General features: G+C 39.7%; 3 protein-coding genes across 4 annotated transcripts; 1 reads left to right on the top strand and 2 right to left on the bottom strand.

The window, feature by feature from the left end:
• Positions 1 to 705: 705 nt before the first annotated feature.
• Positions 706 to 4515, bottom strand: sdhaf2 (succinate dehydrogenase complex assembly factor 2). The gene is made up of 4 exons (XM_079186221.1): positions 4369 to 4515; positions 3494 to 3717; positions 2832 to 2941; positions 706 to 1419 (listed from the first exon to the last, which is right to left on the bottom strand). The coding sequence occupies exons 1-4, from the start codon at positions 4393 to 4395 to the stop codon at positions 1289 to 1291; spliced, it is 492 nt and encodes a 163-aa protein (XP_079042347.1). The 5' UTR covers positions 4396 to 4515; the 3' UTR covers positions 706 to 1288.
• Positions 4516 to 4611: 96 nt separating this feature from the next.
• LOC306712786 (cleavage and polyadenylation specificity factor subunit 7-like) lies at positions 4612 to 10597 on the top strand. The gene is made up of 10 exons (XM_079182206.1): positions 4612 to 4652; positions 5205 to 5297; positions 5852 to 6049; positions 6265 to 6368; positions 6488 to 6633; positions 6732 to 7074; positions 7343 to 7446; positions 8339 to 8483; positions 8731 to 8957; positions 10286 to 10597. Exons 2-9 carry the CDS (start codon positions 5214 to 5216, stop codon positions 8951 to 8953), a joined length of 1347 nt encoding a protein of 448 aa, XP_079038332.1. The 5' UTR covers positions 4612 to 4652; positions 5205 to 5213; the 3' UTR covers positions 8954 to 8957; positions 10286 to 10597.
• Positions 10598 to 10730: 133 nt separating this feature from the next.
• Positions 10731 to 13878, bottom strand: polr2l (RNA polymerase II, I and III subunit L). Of its 2 annotated transcripts, none has more exons than XM_079182327.1 (3): positions 13588 to 13878; positions 12142 to 12246; positions 10731 to 11030 (listed from the first exon to the last, which is right to left on the bottom strand). In XM_079182327.1, the coding sequence occupies exons 2-3, from the start codon at positions 12234 to 12236 to the stop codon at positions 10922 to 10924; spliced, it is 204 nt and encodes a 67-aa protein (XP_079038453.1). In that variant the 5' UTR covers positions 12237 to 12246; positions 13588 to 13878; the 3' UTR covers positions 10731 to 10921. The 2 variants fall into 2 exon arrangements, with proteins under 2 accessions (XP_079038453.1, XP_079038452.1); XM_079182326.1 differs by lacking the exon at positions 13588 to 13878 and adding an exon at positions 12781 to 12900.
• Between the last annotated feature and the right edge of the window lie 3204 nt (positions 13879 to 17082).

Genomic DNA, 17082 nt, shown 5'->3' with positions numbered 1-17082 from the left:
TGCACATTATGATTCTCTGGGCGTACACAAGCAGGCTTGTCATCAGTTTTGAGATTCTGTGCACATCTCCTGGCCAGAGGGCATTTCCCTTCTGCTCTCAGTACAAGGTTCCACTGAACCAACATGACACACAGCCGGGCAAGAAATTTCCCCCACAGCCAGCACACAGTGATCCAGTGGTCGAGGAGAGAATTATAACCTTGTTGTTTACACGGCTTTAAGAAAATAAATATATGCGCTTTAATTAAAAAAATCACCTTAACAGAAAATGTCACCGATGCTTTGCTTCATAAAAGCTGTAATTAAAACCCACTGCATATTCCACGGCTAACATCCTTTTCATCCTTAAATGCAGTAGTGTAGTTTTGTTGATTTTTTTTTTTAGGCAGATTTCACCTCAGTTTTTATCCTCAAAAACTCAGCATGAAGGCTGTAAGGATTCCTACAAATATGGCAACTATGGACTGATGTTTTCACATGTTATCCTGCATGAATGATAAGGTAGGTGATCCATTTACCACAAAGATACCAAGATCAGCAGGTGTTTCAGTTTGACCGTCACTGAAAGCAAGGTGATATGCTTCCACCATGTGTCCGTGTACCGATACTGCAGGCAACCTTCATTATGCAACAAATAGCATTCATACCATCAGTATGATATTCAACCCTCTGGTATGTGCAAATAGTAATGGAAGAAGAAGACAGTAAATCATCACCATTTATTAAATAACACATAATGTCTGTGATAGGTACAGACAAATCATTGAACACAACCATGACAACTCAACAAGCTACACTAATGTGTGAGTCCATGTGTTTCTGTTTAACTGTCTCGTATACAAACAGATTGTCAGCTTGTCTCCATCTCTCAAAGCTGACTTACTCAGTATGCATCTCACACATTCATCAGTTTTCATGTACAGTCTTGAATCAAAAATGTACAACACACTTAATGTTAGTATATTCAGAGCACCTTGCTAATATTGTGTTGCATCAATTTTCGATCGATCCAACTTCCCTCTGCTTCCACGAATGTTCTTCCCCCTATAATGACTGACTGGAGTAGGAAGAGGAAATATAGAGGATGGAGGCTTCCGTGATGAGAATATTTCATGGAGAGGTGTATAGTACTGGAGAGTAAAGTGTTCCAGATATATTCCAGGCCACAATATTTTGTTCATTCTGTTGTGAATCACTGCTGTGAATTTCTGGTGGGTTATGACACTGATATTTCACCTCGTGCCCCACCCAAAATGAGTCTATAAGAAGGTCCAACGGGCCATGGACCTCACTGGCCTTCCTTTTCCAGGTACTCCAAGCCGGGTGCATCTAACCTCTGTTCCTGGTTGCGGTTCTTTGTGAACTCCTTCAGCATATCCATGATCTCTCCTTGGTAAACGTCAGGGGTGGGCTGGGCTTCTGTAAGCACAGAGAGAACGGGTTTAACTATGACAGATGGCACACAGAGGGGAGCCCTTCTGACATCACCTTCATCTATTTTAGGACCAGCTGAGAACACAAAACTGAAAGGCTGATTCAACATGACCCTTTACTCCGGATGATGATAAGAAAAAGAACTCCTCCTGAACATTTGTGTTTGTTTCATATTGAAGTAAGAAGAAAGCACAATTATGATTCTTGATTCTAAGGTCTCATCTGGTCATTTTAATGCCTCGTACGGGGCTCATTCCCAGTTTCTCAGTGGTCAAAATCTTCTGTTTATTAATTCAAGCTGGAAACTATTTCAGCGAATAATTTAAGAGTATGAAATTATTCATGCAGAATTTGTTTCAGAGAAGTCAGCCTGCCTGCGACAGTTTTTGTTTGGTTTTCGAGAGCGGTGTTGCCAATTGGACGTGTTGACTCTATTCTCACACTGATTCTGTTGTTTGGCTGTTCTGCACAACAAAACCGACACAATCAAATTAGAGACAATCTCATGAATAAAGTGGTTAGTTATACTGGGACAGTGAATGAGCTCCCAGGATGAAGTCCGAGCCAAAAGGAGCGGTGAAAAAACAGCAACAGAATCGATTTGTTTGTCAGCAGAGAAGTGATTTCATTATTTCGGCATCATCAGCCATGAATGATTACCAGTTTAAAAAAAAAAAAAAAAAGGCATTTTATCACTATTATACCCACTGGAGTTTTCAACATTGTGTTGTGTTGCAGACTGAATTTAAAAAGGAGAAAGTCTGATTTCTTTGTCGCTGTTAACACAAAAACCCCAAGTGACAGCAAATATTTATCAGCCGTGACGGCAACGCTGGAAATAGTTTTCACCTCGTGAGTCTGTGTCTGTGTGTCATCATGGTGGTCCTGGAGACAGGAAACTAATACAGACGTGATTTTAAACACTTTGCCAGAAGTTTATATTTCTGTCTGTCTGGGAACAGAATGTGTCCCCAGCAACGTCACAACCGTGCAAAATGCAGTCACAGTGATAATGAAAATCAAAATGAAGGTTGAGTTTGAAGATGGGTGTAATCCGAACAAGGGTGCCAGAAGTAGGGCGCCCCCCCCCCACACACACACACACTACGCCCCCGGGCCGGATTTTAATCCATCGCTCCCATCGGTTTCTAGTTGTTATTGCAATTTGTGTAAACATTAATATTGCAAAGGCGAAATGTTTTTGTCATTAAATATTAAAAGTGTTTTGCGCTGATAATCTAAAGTACATCCAAGTTCCATTCAGTGTCTGAAATCTGTTTCCAGCTCTCTATCTAATGATTCTTATGCATTATCTCTACTGTACTGAATGAGAGGCAACGTCAAACCTCTGAGGAGAAACTATTAGGTATCCCTATACCGATAAAGTATTCTCTCACCTGTTGCCCAGTAGTAGATGTCCCAGTCATTGCTTGGTTCATTAATCAGTCTGTCATACTGATGGAGCTGGTTCTCATTCATTGTGTTCAGGTAACGCTTTGCAAAAAGGCTGGAAGAGAGATTGGAGAATTCATTTGAGTCTTTCCTGAAAAATGGAAAGTCGTGGCTGCTGGTAATTATCTGAGCAGCTGGTGAATGGACTGCTCACTGGGAACTTATTTTTCTTTTTGTGTTCCTTATCGCGTTCTGGTTTGATCCTCGTCAATGTCCCCAGTCATCAGTCATCTTCTGCCCTCCCCACTAATAACCATGATCTCTGTACCGTCTGTCTACTGTGGAGTTCCTACAAGATATAAATACATGTTTTCCTATCCCTGCCTCCGGACACTGCTCACAATGACCAGTGGGATGTTTTTCTATGAGGAAAAGTGTTCACATCACTATGAATGATTATCATCATGCTTATTGTTGCCCTTGTTACCCTGCTCTTACCCCTACTTCTCACCCCCCTCACCCTATTCTACACTGTGAACTTAAATTACAAAGTATAAAATATATTAAAAAGGTACAACTGACACTTGAAACCCACCTGCACTATACCAGTGCTCTAAAGTGTGTCACTAGTATGGCTGGATGACAGACAGATGAAAAACAGACCAACCTGAGCAGAATGCAGTTCTCCAACATGCCCCTCTTGCGACTCTCGTACAGCAGGCGTCGCTTCTTGATGTCAGTGGGCTCGCCGGGCCTCTCATCCCAAGGGGGCAAAGGGATCTCAATCAGGTCTGCCCTGGTGTCATCTGGCGTATCTCCACGATAACCACGAGACGGTACCAGCCCTGTGACTGCCGGTCTCCATGCTGCCTGGCACAAACCTGTCACCAGCTGACCGACAACACACACACACACACACACACACACACACACACACACACACACACACACACACACAGGTTTGAGACAAATACCAGCACATTGTATGATATGGTTTCATCACACATTCATGTGATGGGTCACTGTGTAATCACTTCAACATCTTTTGAAGAAGGCAGTGATGCTGAGTTGACATATCTCACATCTTTGTCACGAGAAATATCAAGAAAAGGAGCTTCCGGTAATGATACATTTACAACGGTATCAATGTAACACACACAAGTAGGCTTAAAATAAGACACCTTTTACATGCCTTCTATTAGATTACGAACCTGAAGTGTAGTTAGCCTAAATTTAAAATCAATAACGTCACGCCGAAGCAGAGGTGAATTACGTAATGTCCCACGCTGCCCTGTTGTACAACTGTTTACCCCGGGATTGTACCACTGTCCTCCAGCAGGACACAGTTAACGTTAATGCTACAATATCAACAATCTAAGCTGGTTATTTAACTACAACATTAATAAAATGCTACTTTATTGTACCATTACATTTCGCTTAATATTTTTTTCACATTTTGAATTAGCGTTAAATCTTTCAAATGTCCTCGAGTGAACTAGCAACACATCTACAAATAAGTGTAACGTGTATTAGATAACTCACCCTTTTCGCAACAACAGAAGCGAGCATTTTTAACCTTCGTTCTTGTAACGTTGGGAGACTTCTTGGTGAACTGCTTCTCCGCCGTCAAAACGCTGCAGATGTCTGAATGTCAGACACGAAACAGTAAAATTACACAAGCAGGTTTCAGGTTTCAGGTTACAGCAGCACACGGACACCAATCGAGGGGGGACCGGATACGTTGCACGCATGACGCCGTAGTGCGAAGGTAACCGTCATGGTTGGCCATATGAAAACATAATTGCCCCCAGCGTGGTAAATTTAAGGTTTGAAACCTAGTTTGTGTATATTCAGTATTCCTTTTTCTTTGATAATCAATGCAATGATAATTTAAAGAGACGTGCAGCAGGAACCAAATGTTGTTTTCTGTTGGTAACCGGGCAAATATTCCTGACGCACTTCAGGTACTGAAAGATTAGCGTTAGCACCCTAGCACTAGCATCATTAGCATTAGCTTATAAGAGAGCGAGCCTCCAGTAGACTGAAACTATTTGTATTTAAGCTCATACATTAAACACCTTGCATGTATTTTTAAAGTGCGCATTGAAATATAATTGATTGACTAATGTTCGCATGCCGTATTCTCGGTTTATCATCACATTTTGTCTCAGCTAACGTTAACGTAAGTTTATCATTTGTGTGCGGACTCGAGCTGGTTAACATTAGCAACAAGGCGCAACGTTAACAACAAATCCTGAATATTGAAAGTGCACCTGTTGTTAGCATGCACTGATCATTTGCTACGTGTGCATGTGCGAACTACACCGAAAACAAAACATACCTAACGAGCTGCAGTTTCATCAATTGGACCATCCTAGGCCCACGGGATGGCTGCTAGACCTGCAGCCGGACCAAGTACCTCCAAAACGGACTTCATTGATCTTTACAGTGACCTGAATCAAAACGACGAGGTGAGTCTGATCTTTTTTTGTAGAAACAAATGCATCAGCGAAAGCAGCATAGGAGTGCAACATTAGATGTAAAGTTGTCGGCACCTAGCACCTTGCTTTAGTGGAGTTGAAATATATATTTTTGCATTTTACATCCGTGTTAACTGATCACAAATGTTAAATCCTCTTTTTGTGTGGGAGGACTATAGTTGGATGCACGCTCGTATTTGCATTCAAAAATAAAACTACATTTCATTTCATTTTTATTATTCAGGCATCCATAGCCTCAGGTATCAGAATCAAGCACATCTTCTTGTGATGCTGTATTGTGTGTTTTATTCACCAGAGTAGAAATTGCACTGAATCAAGTACCATTCTCGTAGCCTTTATGTTGTGCACAGATCCTTGTAGTTTAGGCAATTCCAGAAAAAACAGAAACAATCCCATGTTACTCCACATTTCTTGCAGCTGGGGCTTCGTATTTCCTCGGGCAGTGTATAGTTCATTTATGTTCTTTACATTGACAGAATATAACATAATATGATATTGTTGCTTTTTTTTCCTATCACACACAGGATTTGGACAGAATTGCTGAAGCAAATGAACTTTATGATGCTGTCCTAACTGGCTCAGTCGATCGGGACAAGAAAGTCACTACAAATGTGGCTAACAAGACGCTACCTAAAGAGGAGGCTAAATCAACAACAGTGAAAATCCAACAAGGAAGACACTCTCTGAGGAGACTGTCTTTATATATTGGAAATTTCCCCTGGGTGAGTAACACCCTCTCTGTGTTAATATTGATTACCTTTTTATTGTATTGTCCGATACCATTTCTGTTGTTTTGTCCACATGGGTTTGCGGAGCAAAGAACACATGAAACAGAACGGAGAAATAAGTTCCCCTATCACACTCAAGAGCACAAGTAACTATCTATCCTCCTGTCATTTTCTCACCCTCAATTTCGCAAACCTGCAACTCTCTCCAGTGGACATCTGATAAGGACATCACGTGCATGGCTCAAACATTGGGTGTGAAGGACATCAAAGAGATAAAATTTGCTGAGAACAAAATTAATGGCCAGTCAAGAGGGTGAGTGTTTGCAGATCTAATGTTTATAAAAAAAAAATCAAAGGATTCCCTGTGAATATTTTTGACTTGGTGTTTGTTGTTTGCCTTACATGTGTTGTTTCTTCTTCTGTGTTTCACAGCTTTGCTGAAGTGGTGGTAACCTCAGAAGAGTCATTGAAAATATTGTTGGAAAAAATCCCCCAATGTGAGCTCAATGGGGATAAGGTTGACTGTCGCTTTGCAACACGCCAGAACCTCGGTGTGTTTGAGGACATAGCAAATAAACGTAAGATCACCACACATCTTGAAAACACTATTGAGTCTACATTATATTGCAACATGTCAGTATTACTGTTTTTCACTAAAACACTGTGTTCTCTGTAGGTATACCCCTGCGTGTTAATTCCAGAGATCCTAAGGAGTCCGATTTTTCGGATAGGATTCCCTCTTTATTATCACAGGAGCCCAGTCACCCCCCTTTACCTCCACTTTTTCCATCACATCCACTTATAAACAGGTTTCCCTCATTACCCAACTCTTACCTTAATCATCCACCTCCTCCTTTCCCACATATGCCGCCAAACATCCCTCCACCCATGCCACCCCCTTTGTTCCCTCCTCATCCAATCCATGTTCCCAGCCAACCAGCTCCCAGTCTGCATGTAAACCCGGCATTCTTCCCCCCGGTTCAAGACGGGCACAGCAGCCAAGCTTACAGCCAACAAAAGTGAGAGCATACACTGTTTTTATATTTAAAGCTATTGCAAACCATGAACCGTAATATGTTTTGTTTCACAATTAGATAAGATGATAATATTGTTGTGGAAAGTGAATCTTTACGTAGCAAAACCACCAGCATGATAAAGCATATGGAACATATTCAGGATAATACAACAAATTGAGATTCAGCATCTTTTGTCATAGCGATTATGAAAATATCTTTTTATGGCAAAAGTTATTTTTTTTAGTAACAACAATCTGTACTTTTCTTTCAGACAAACACCTCGAAATACAGATAGAGATTTTGAAGAGCTGATGAACAGAAATAAAGCCGTCGCAAGCAGTGCCATCAGCAAGGCTGTGTCTGGAGCAACAGCTGGTAAGAACAGCTCATCACATTCTGTGAAGTAGAAGGAAAAACCAGAACTTATTTGGCCGTGTGGAGAAATAACTGGTCCCTACCAATTACTGATGAACGTATGGAATCCCTCTTACAATATCATTTATAATGATAAAACACTACAACTGTAAATACTGTGTAATTTAGTACTCTGACCCTTTAATCAAAGTTAGTGCCGTTCTCAACATTTTTCTACAACATACCATATTCATGACTAAATAAGCAACAATCAAAGCTTTAAAAAGGAAATAGATATCCTTTGTTATTTATAAGAGTTTACGACTCTTAAACGCAGCTAATCCGCTTCATCAGTACTGTGTGCGGTTGTGGTTTGATCAGATGTGATGGACAGGCGGCCTGGCAACACAAGCAAACCACATGTAAATACATGACATCACTGTTTTCCAACCAAACCCTGCCCACTTCAAACAAATGAGAAGAGAAAAGGGAAAAGGTACAACTCCATCACTCAGAATGAAAAGCTGACTAACAAAGTCGTTTTTCCCTTTTCGACATTTATTCTGTTTCCTACCTGCAGTTCCTCTTTAGATCAGTCAGACTGGAATGGGAACATCTTTGAGTTCTCTTATTGTACATTTTGATATTTAGTGGGGCTCTCTGTGTTTGTTCTTCAATCCTATCCTCCAATTCCTGTCACAGAGTAGCATCAGTAACAAAATGTTGAAACCAACATCACCCGATATGGGTTTCCAGTCTTTCTCTAGCATGGATTCATGGAATGTGTAACTGTATGTGGAGGGGAAATGTCATCTATTTTAAAACTTATTTTAGTAACCCTAACCCAAAGAGTGTTGAAGTGCTTCACTGCTCTGCTGTCTCTAATATCTCACTTCTCCAATTGCTCATTCAGGAGACTTGCGGGTTGCCATGGAGACTCTATTAACTGCCATCGCCATCATTAAGCAGTCCAGAGTGTACGGAGATGAACGCTGCCAAGCCCTGGTCACCTCCCTCAAGGACTGCCTAGTCTCTATCCAGGGCAACTATGGCTACAGGTGTGTGTGTGTGTGTGTGTGTGTGTGTGTGTGTGTGTGTGTGTGTGTGTGTGTGTGTGTGTGTGTGTGTGTGTGTGTGTGTGTGTGTGTGTGTGTGTGTGTGTGTGTGTGTGTGTGTGTGTGTGTGTGTGTGTGTGTGTGTGTGTGTGTGTGTAATTATGCTTCAGGACTCTGACATGTCGTCGTTCAACCCTTTTGTGTCCAAGCTGAGGATCAAGTCGGTCACAAATGCACATTTTCTCTGCAGGAGTAGCAGTCGTTCTGGGGAAGAGGAAAGGGAACGGGACAGGGGTCGCGACAGAGAGCGCGATAGAGAACGGGACAGAGAACGGGACCGAGAAGACTCTTCTGGTTGGGACGGTGCAGGAATGTCTCGAAGACACAGACAGCGCTCCCGGAGCGGAGAGAGGGACAAGGAGCGCTCCAGAGAACGGGAAAGGCACCGAGATTACAGAGACCGATACCGCTAACTTGGTAAACCTCCCTTTTAACTTTTTCATCCAACAGGCCGGTTTATTATTCGGTGCATGTTTTATTATTAGCTCCACAGTTTGGTTTCTTAGTACATTGTATCATATTGAGCTTCTGTGTTTTGAAGTAAATCAAGACCACAACAGAGAAGTCTGCCTAACTAAAAGTGTCCAAATGAAACGGGAGTTTCAAATCACAGAGCCATGTAGTGTTGGTTAGTTTCTCTCATAAGACGTCCTTGAGATGCAGAATCCTCATAGCATATAGTGATAACGGTTATTGAGTAGCTCCACTACCTACAGATTTTGTTTCTCTGCAACGGTCACCATGCTCAACCTTCTGGACGTCAATCATGATCTTACTGCTTACAGCATCATTTCTGTTTGTAAATGTCTCGGTATGTCATGTCTCTTTTCAACAGTAACATTTCTGTTCATTAAACCAGATCCCAGGACGGACTAACTCTAGATATTAAAGACTGAAGTAGAGCAGACTGCCTCGAGTACTTTGCCCCATATAAATGGAGTGAACTTCAGAAGACTTAAAACTTGTGTCCCGGTATTGAATGAATTTAAACGTAGCTATTTTGGACCTTTTAATAGAAGTGATTGTTTCTGATGCTTTTTGTTTGGTCTTGTGTTCCTGACTGTGTTTTCTGTGTCTCTTGTTTATTCTGCTGTACTCGGGTCTCTCTTGCAAAACAGCTATTGATCTCAATGAGACTACCTGATTGAAAAATTTAAAAAGCTTCAACAAACATGATGCAAAGTGTGCTTCATGTTTTTATTTCATGAAGTCTTTCAGGTAGACAATTATGAAATCATTGGAATATGACTGTTTGATAACAAATGTAAAAGCGGTTAAAATGATATTGATATTGAATAAAATACAATTTTGTTAAGATGGAATATATAACATCACATGCATATTATTTTTCTGTGCTCAACTTATTTATGGCTGTCGGTATCGTCTCATATCTGGCCATATCAGTCCAAAACACTCGTTTTAGGCATGAGATTCATTTCTAAAAAAACATCCTGTAGCAGACTTCTAGGTTTACTTTAATGTTTTAGGCTGTATTGGACAGACCGTTGAAATAATTACAAACCTTTTATTTTCAATCAATACCAAGGTTTGTAAAGTTCTTTAGTTTTAGGATTCCCAAGAATTGGCATAAGATGCTAGTACAAATTGCCACTACTTAGTACTGTAGTTGTACGGATAAATAACACATTCTGAGGCTCTTGCTTTATGGTGCTGTTGGCTCTTACAGTCCATATTTGATTTGTATGAATGTGACTTTGAAATTATGCCTTTCTTCTCCTCCCCAGACTGAAGGAGTGTTTAAGTGTGAAGCCGATCGAAGACAAGATTTTTGTGTTTGTTTCTGCTGTTGCATAAACATCTTGAGGAATCTAAAGTTGAGACCGAAGATGTATCTCCAAAAGTATAAAGTGTACTTTTTTTTTTTCAACCGTTGTCTGTACATACTGGGACTTTTACCTGTTTTAAGAAAAAAAAATGTGGTTGTAGATTTGCTGCTGGATCATCAGATTCCAATGCTTGCATGTGCAGGAACACCTCTTAATAACTTATGAAATACAGTGTACTGTTATCATTTTCTTTTGTATTAAATCTATAGATTAAAAACACATTCCCTGACAATATAATCTGTGTTTTATTTCCTCTGACACTTAGGTTTCATCTGCTGGAACAAAGATTTAATAATTACCTATGATTGTACTTTCATTGTGGTAACAGTAATACTGGTAACAATGTCATTTCACGGCTTTATTTAGAAAAAAAAAACATTATCAAATAGGTGCACAAATTATTGTTCCATAAGTCTCTACTCGAGTTGCCATTTGTTGTCACAAGTATTTTAACAGAGCTGTGGCATGGACATTCAATTTGTCCATGCCACAGCTTCTGAAGTCCACGTTGTCCTTGAAGGTAGCAAGTAAAGATCACTTCTCCAACGGAGCATAATTCAACAATTTCTCAATAAGATCCACATGAGAAAGGAGCATCCGCCGACAACAGTATCTCTTCAGGCCCAGGGCATCGAGGGCATCACTGAAGAGGGAGAGAGGAGGTAATGTTAGTCCTAATGCATGGCATACAGATCACTGAGTGAATAACGTTTACAGGCTGCAACAACAAATCGATTATTAAAAGAGTTGGCAACAAATTTCATTATCTTATTCGTTATGTCGCGCGATTATTACGCCACTCAATAAGTCGCGGAGATGTTTCAGTGTTCAAAGCCGGCCCGGTCGCCTGAATACCGCAGCTAGGAATAATGGAATAGGACTCCGGTTCTATTTTGTGGGTTTTTCTCTGAACTGGGGCCATGATTAAGAGGGACGGCCGGGGGAAACCGGACACGGAAAGGATTGACAGATTGATGCTCTTTCTCGATTCTGTGGGTGGTGGTGCATGACCGTTCTTAGTTGGTGGAGCGATTTGTCTGGTTAATTCCGATAACGAACGAGACTCCGGCATGCCAACTAGTTACACGGCCCCGTGCGGTCGGCGTTCAGCTTCTTAGAGGGGCAAGTGGCGTTCAGCCACACGAGATTGAGCAATAACAGGTTTGTGATGCCCTTAGATGTCCGGGGCTGCAAAAGCGCCACACAGAGTGGATCAGCGTGTGTCTACCCTTTGCCGAGAGGCGTGGTTAACCCGCTGAACCCCACTCGTGATATTAGTCCAGTTTATTTTTTAATTATTACTTTAACAGCTCAGGGATGCTCAAGGAGTAACCTGTTTGCGCACTTTCTTAAGATTTTTTGCACTGTCAGTTCTGTTTTTGAATAAAGGGTTGGAAATGAATGCTTTTGTTTTTTTTATCCGATTCATCGAACAAATAATCGACAGATTAATCGATTATTAAAATAATCGTTAGTTGCAGCCTATAGTAAGGATAGCATCGTAAGTGTCCTCAGATAATTGCTCTGATTTATCGCATCATAAGTCTGAATGTAGACAACTCGAAACCTTGGAGGAAATGAACATAACAGATGTATAGGCTGAAAGGTTTGGTGCGTTTGTTGTACCTACACTTCACTGCTATTAGAAGTGTAATGATGACTATGATTACTACAATTGTAGTAATGTATTGCCACGAACGTTTCTGCCAGTGACATCTGAAGTTGCAACTAAAACCAGCAGGTATGTATCTCACCCCTCAGTATATTCTGCTTGAAGTAGGCCGAGGTATGCCTCCCACTTGTTACCCACGATCTTCCCACACGTGAAGCACCGGACGGGGATTATCATTGTGAGACACCTGGGGACAGACAGAAGGCACACCACCCTGTTAACAGCCATACCCGAGTGAAACGTGTAATGCTAGCAAGATAACACACGTTAACCGTCAGTTTACCAGTAACTCTGACTGAAACCATTTCGTTTCATACAAGTAGCGTTATAATTAACATACAGTATGTATTCAGCGGTAACCCGAGGCGTATGACGTTATTAGTTAACGTTAACTAGCCAACATCAACGTTTTACTAACTTTCCAGCTACACAGCTTAGCTTTAATGGACGTGTTTTCGTTTAAAGATTAATGCAAAATCAGGCTTGAGCTACAGTAGTTTGTGTACTTAGAAGCGTTTATCTTTATGCTGTATTTCCCGGAGTTAGTTGGCGAATTAAGGTTTAATGTTAGCATCTGGTGTAAACTGTAGCCACGCGATTAGCACAACAGTACACTGTTAGCTAACGTTAGGCGCCAAAAACACGTTGCCACGAATTCACATAATGTTAGTTATTTACAAGTCAAAACCAAGTGTATGAACGTCAAATCTTATCTACTCACCGTCACCAATCAAGTTTACCCAAAGCTTGTATGTTATGTTAGTCTGAGAGGAAGTGGTTGTTGCGTCCCTCGTTCTCTCCAGCAGCAACAAAAGCAACATTTCTTCTTCTTTAGTTTATTGGCGGACTACAAACCAACGTTCAAAGTGCATGCCGCCACCTACTGTACCGGAGTGTGTAACATCATGACTTTATGACAATTATCAATTAAACACAATAATGTTATTATTTATAATGTATATGTTATATATATATATATATATATATATATATATATATATATATATAATGAATTAAAACTAAAAAAACAACTTCATATATAAGTTATATGCAAAAGTAACATTTCCGGCCCAGTCCTTCAAAATAAAAGCTTAACTTACTCATAGGTTTGATGATAATAAACGTATACAGTTTATTGTTGGAATGCTGTTAATATAGGGAGCCCAAAATGTTTGAAACATCTCCCAATACGTTAAACATATCCACACAACCACACACTAAGTGGCTATCACTCTTTAATTAACCTTTGTTCCAATGTTTAAGAATGCTTGAATGATGTCGTAAACCATAACATGTCCACCCTGTTATGCTTATTCATAGTGGGAATCAATCATTTTTAGTAATTTTGAAAATAAGGTTAATAAATGTACTAAAAATCTTCCTCTGTTTTCACTAAGTGCTAGCTTGTTTTTCATCTCATGAGTAGTAATGGCTAACTTTAGCATAAAATGTCCTATGTGTTAGAACAGTGTTTCCAGCATGTGTTGGTATTCATCATTCATTTATTATTAATGTATTTGTTACATACCTTTAAAATATTTGTTAAAAATGGCATGCTTGTATTTGTCAGGAAATGGCGCCCGTCTGCTGCAGAAAAGCAGCGGTGCTACAGGGCACGTCGGGATTCAGACGTTGAAAGAAGGCAGCAATACCTCAAAGAAGAGGATAGGTGGAGAAAGGACAGAGTAAAAGTAAGAAAAAAGAAAGTGTCGGACCTCAGTAAAAGAGAGAAGAGAGCACAGAGAAAGAAATGTCGAGAAAGGAAGAAAAAGCTTCAGAAGAGTGCCAGAGCCCGGACTGCTCTTTCTCCAAAACCAAGTGGAGGGCTCATAACCTTGGAAAGGAAGACAAGCAACAGATTACCTGCTGAATGCAAAGAGAAAGTAAAGGCTTCCTTTTTAAGGGATGACGTCAGCCGTATGACAACAGGAAGAAAGCAAACTGTCACTCAAAAGAAGATGAAGACAGAATTGTTTGCTAACCGACGCAATTACATTACAGTCATTTAGCAGACACTAAAAACTTAACAACAATCTTACGTTGAACCTTTAAATATTGTTTCATCAAAAATAATCACTTTTTTTGCTGAAGTACTATCCACAGAAATACAGTCCAGAGTCAGATGAATTCACTTGTTTGATTTTGAGAAGAACGGTAGAGATGTTTTGATCTCCATTTTCCATTTCTAAATCCATAAGAGAAAATAACATTTCCTATACATAAACTTTTAAATAAGTGAATAGTTTCAATCCTGGTGGGTTGAAGTCACCAACACATATGTACTTATTCATTCTCCACTCATCATCTAACTCTCACTATAAACCCTCCGTCATCATTGACCTTATGGCTCCTCCTCCATCAAACATCAATCAAGACAAACTTTGACAGAAAGAGAAAATGTGTGGTAATCATCGAACATTTTGCCAATTTTGCATGAATAGACGATATTTATGATCTGCTGGCAGTATAAATAACAAGTGTCTACGCTGTGTAACTAATTACAACATTGTATGATAACAAAGTCTATTTAATTCTCCACTAAGTTGGGCTCTTTGTGTTCAATAGACCTGTCCTACTATCAAACACATGGACCCATGTGAGAAGTGCATGTTCGTTTTTGTCATATGTTCTGTAAAGTTGATGTTTACAACTCAGCTGAATGCAAAGACATCACCGAAAAATAACACAGATAATACTAGAATTCATTTAAATACATACAGTATATATATATGTAAAATGAGCTAAAACTGTCAAAGCAGAGAGGATTCTGTGTTCCACATTAGCCTCTGGTGGCTTTCTGCAAGCAGGTTTATTACAAAGTAATGTTACAGTGACAATTTCAGCTCTGCCGAAATTATATTTTTCATGTGAGCTGCTGTTGTCAAATGCAAAGTCTGTACTTCAAAATACGAACTTTAAAACAGATTTAAAAAAACAGCCTTGAGTTTTGGGTTTTTATTTTGTTCATGTAATTCCATTTGTTTGCTTGTAAAATGTCCTAATGGTCAAAGTACCACTTCGTCAAATTTGAAACATGAAACTCACCAAGCTGACACTCTGTCTGCAAATATATGATCCCTAATTATGTGCAAATGAAGACATATTCACTTGGGCTGGTTCACTGTCTTTAATAAAGGTTGGATTAAGACCTCTTCTTTTATACATTTGGGAGTTTGGGGGCAGAGGGGAGTGTGCATAAGGAAAATATGTTAGAAATATATCAAAAATATATCATAATAGTTATCATCACAGTCACCATGAAATACATAATCATTGCCATCATCATCATTTGTAACATCACCATCATTGCCATCACTAACTTCATACATCATTATCACCAACAATATTGTTACATCATCATTTATATAATTGAACTTGCTACAGCACATGTGCTAAATGAGGAGTCCTATCTGAATTATTGCATTTATACGCTGTTAAAATTATGAAAATAGGATTTCTCTTTTCTTTTTTTTGGTACACTGCCTCGTACAATGTAATGTGAAGTTTGTTTTGGTGTTGGCATACAATCTTTTTGATGTGTTTGGGGTGTTGATTGTGGTGAATGAGATATGCTCTTGCAATATTTTTGACCAGCAATGTGTTGTAAAATTCAAAAGTGCTCTTACATTTAAAATCAACTAATGATCAGAACTGTCTTTCTGCCATCTACTTATGCAACAGGGTCATAGATCCCCACGAGCTTTACATATGAGTGGACACTATGGTGTCCAACTACAGGTGAGCGCTTCCTGCAACAAAAGTGTGATTTTTTTGGAGTATACTTTACAACAGTAGTTCATCTACACCCCACTTTCATTATATTAACAACCCAGACCACTCTCTTTACATTAAAGTTGTACATGGTTATGAATGAGGGTTGGATTTCTTTAAGTGGAGCACAGTGAAGACATAAACAACTCCCATGTTTTGGTAGCAGGCTTTAAACCTGGTAATGCAACACTAATGGCTGTTCAGCCTGTTACCGCTATCTACTGTAAGATTGAACCAGCACGACTGTGGATGTTGTGTGAGACATGAAAGGTTATTGATTTGTGACATCATTTGACAGTAAAATAAAATTCTTTCTTATTCTACAGCAAGAGGTAACTTCACTATATATTTCTCTGACACATACTGTACATGTTTTATCTCTTACAATCTGCTACATCCCACTCCTAAACCACTGCATGTTTTTTATTTTATTTTTATTCTTTTTAAACTATTTTTTAAACTGCTTAGTGCCATTCTCTATTTTACTTTTTTTTTCATGTGCGCAAAACATCACAAAGCATATTTCCATCTGTTTTCAGACCTACTCTTTCAATTGTCTAATTTAGAACAACTCTGCTAGCCCGTATTAATACAAGTTTCAACTGTATGAATCATTATCTTTTAGCAAAGTGAACCAGGCTGATTTCCGGAGCAAGAATTTACACATATTGCAACTTTTTGTTAATATTTGTGCAAACGGGATTAAACAAAATGAAGCAGTTGAAGTAGCTACCTGTAGAGAGTTTAGGCTTTTAGCTAAGTACTTTTTATAAAAGGGATTAATACAGATCAGATGCAGTATTGAAGCAACTTCATGCATATATTATGTGTAATTATGCTCCATATGCAGCCTTTATCGAAACTTGAGTGGTTAGATTCACTACAAGTGAAAGCAGGCTAAAAAAAACCTAAAATATAAGATACACAGTGACTCCCCATACCCCATCTGTACCATAATAGTCTGTAAACTACCCGGCAACACAACTCTAACTCATACCCCAATACATACTTTAATTTGAGACAATGATTTGTTCTTAATTTCTCCTCGCCAGTAGCAACACTCCCAGCAAGATGGCTCCTGCAGCAATAACGGCACCACCAATGAGAAAGGGTTTCAGGTGTTCCAAAGAGTCTGTGCCGGAGGCTGCAGCCTCGTCACCTGCCACTGCTGCTTCAGCTTCTGCTGCCCCATCCTGGGGAGGAGGATGCTCTGGCTCAGGGGCTGCAGGGGCAGGGGCAGGTTCAGCCTTGC

This window comes from Pholis gunnellus, assembly GCF_910591455.1.
Source record: "Pholis gunnellus genome assembly, chromosome: 1".
Taxonomy (NCBI): domain Eukaryota; kingdom Metazoa; phylum Chordata; class Actinopteri; order Perciformes; family Pholidae; genus Pholis; species Pholis gunnellus.
Note: the sequence above shows the minus strand (reverse complement) of the source record. Positions and strands in the feature narration are given on the sequence as shown.

Bases quoted from the DNA above. Each gene is read 5' to 3' on its own strand.
- sdhaf2 (XM_079186221.1), bottom strand. From the start codon at position 4,395: ATGCTCGCTTCTGTTGTTGCGAAAAGG. The intron at 3,718-4,368 runs GTGAGTTATCTA...GTTGTCGGTCAG, and splicing joins CTTCTGTTGTTGCGAAAAGG to CTGGTGACAGGTTTGTGCCA. The intron at 1,420-2,831 runs GTGAGAGAATAC...CTGTGCTTACAG, and splicing joins CATCTACTACTGGGCAACAG to AAGCCCAGCCCACCCCTGAC.
- LOC306712786 (XM_079182206.1), top strand. From the start codon at position 5,214: ATGGCTGCTAGACCTGCAGCCGGACCAAGTACCTCCAAAACGGACTTC. The intron at 5,298-5,851 runs GTGAGTCTGATC...TATCACACACAG, and splicing joins ACCTGAATCAAAACGACGAG to GATTTGGACAGAATTGCTGA. The intron at 6,050-6,264 runs GTGAGTAACACC...AACTCTCTCCAG, and splicing joins ATATTGGAAATTTCCCCTGG to TGGACATCTGATAAGGACAT.
- polr2l (XM_079182327.1), bottom strand. From the start codon at position 12,236: ATGATAATCCCCGTCCGGTGCTTCACGTGTGGGAAGATCGTGGGTAAC. The intron at 11,031-12,141 runs GTGAGATACATA...CTCCCTCTTCAG, and splicing joins CAAGCAGAATATACTGAGGG to TGATGCCCTCGATGCCCTGG.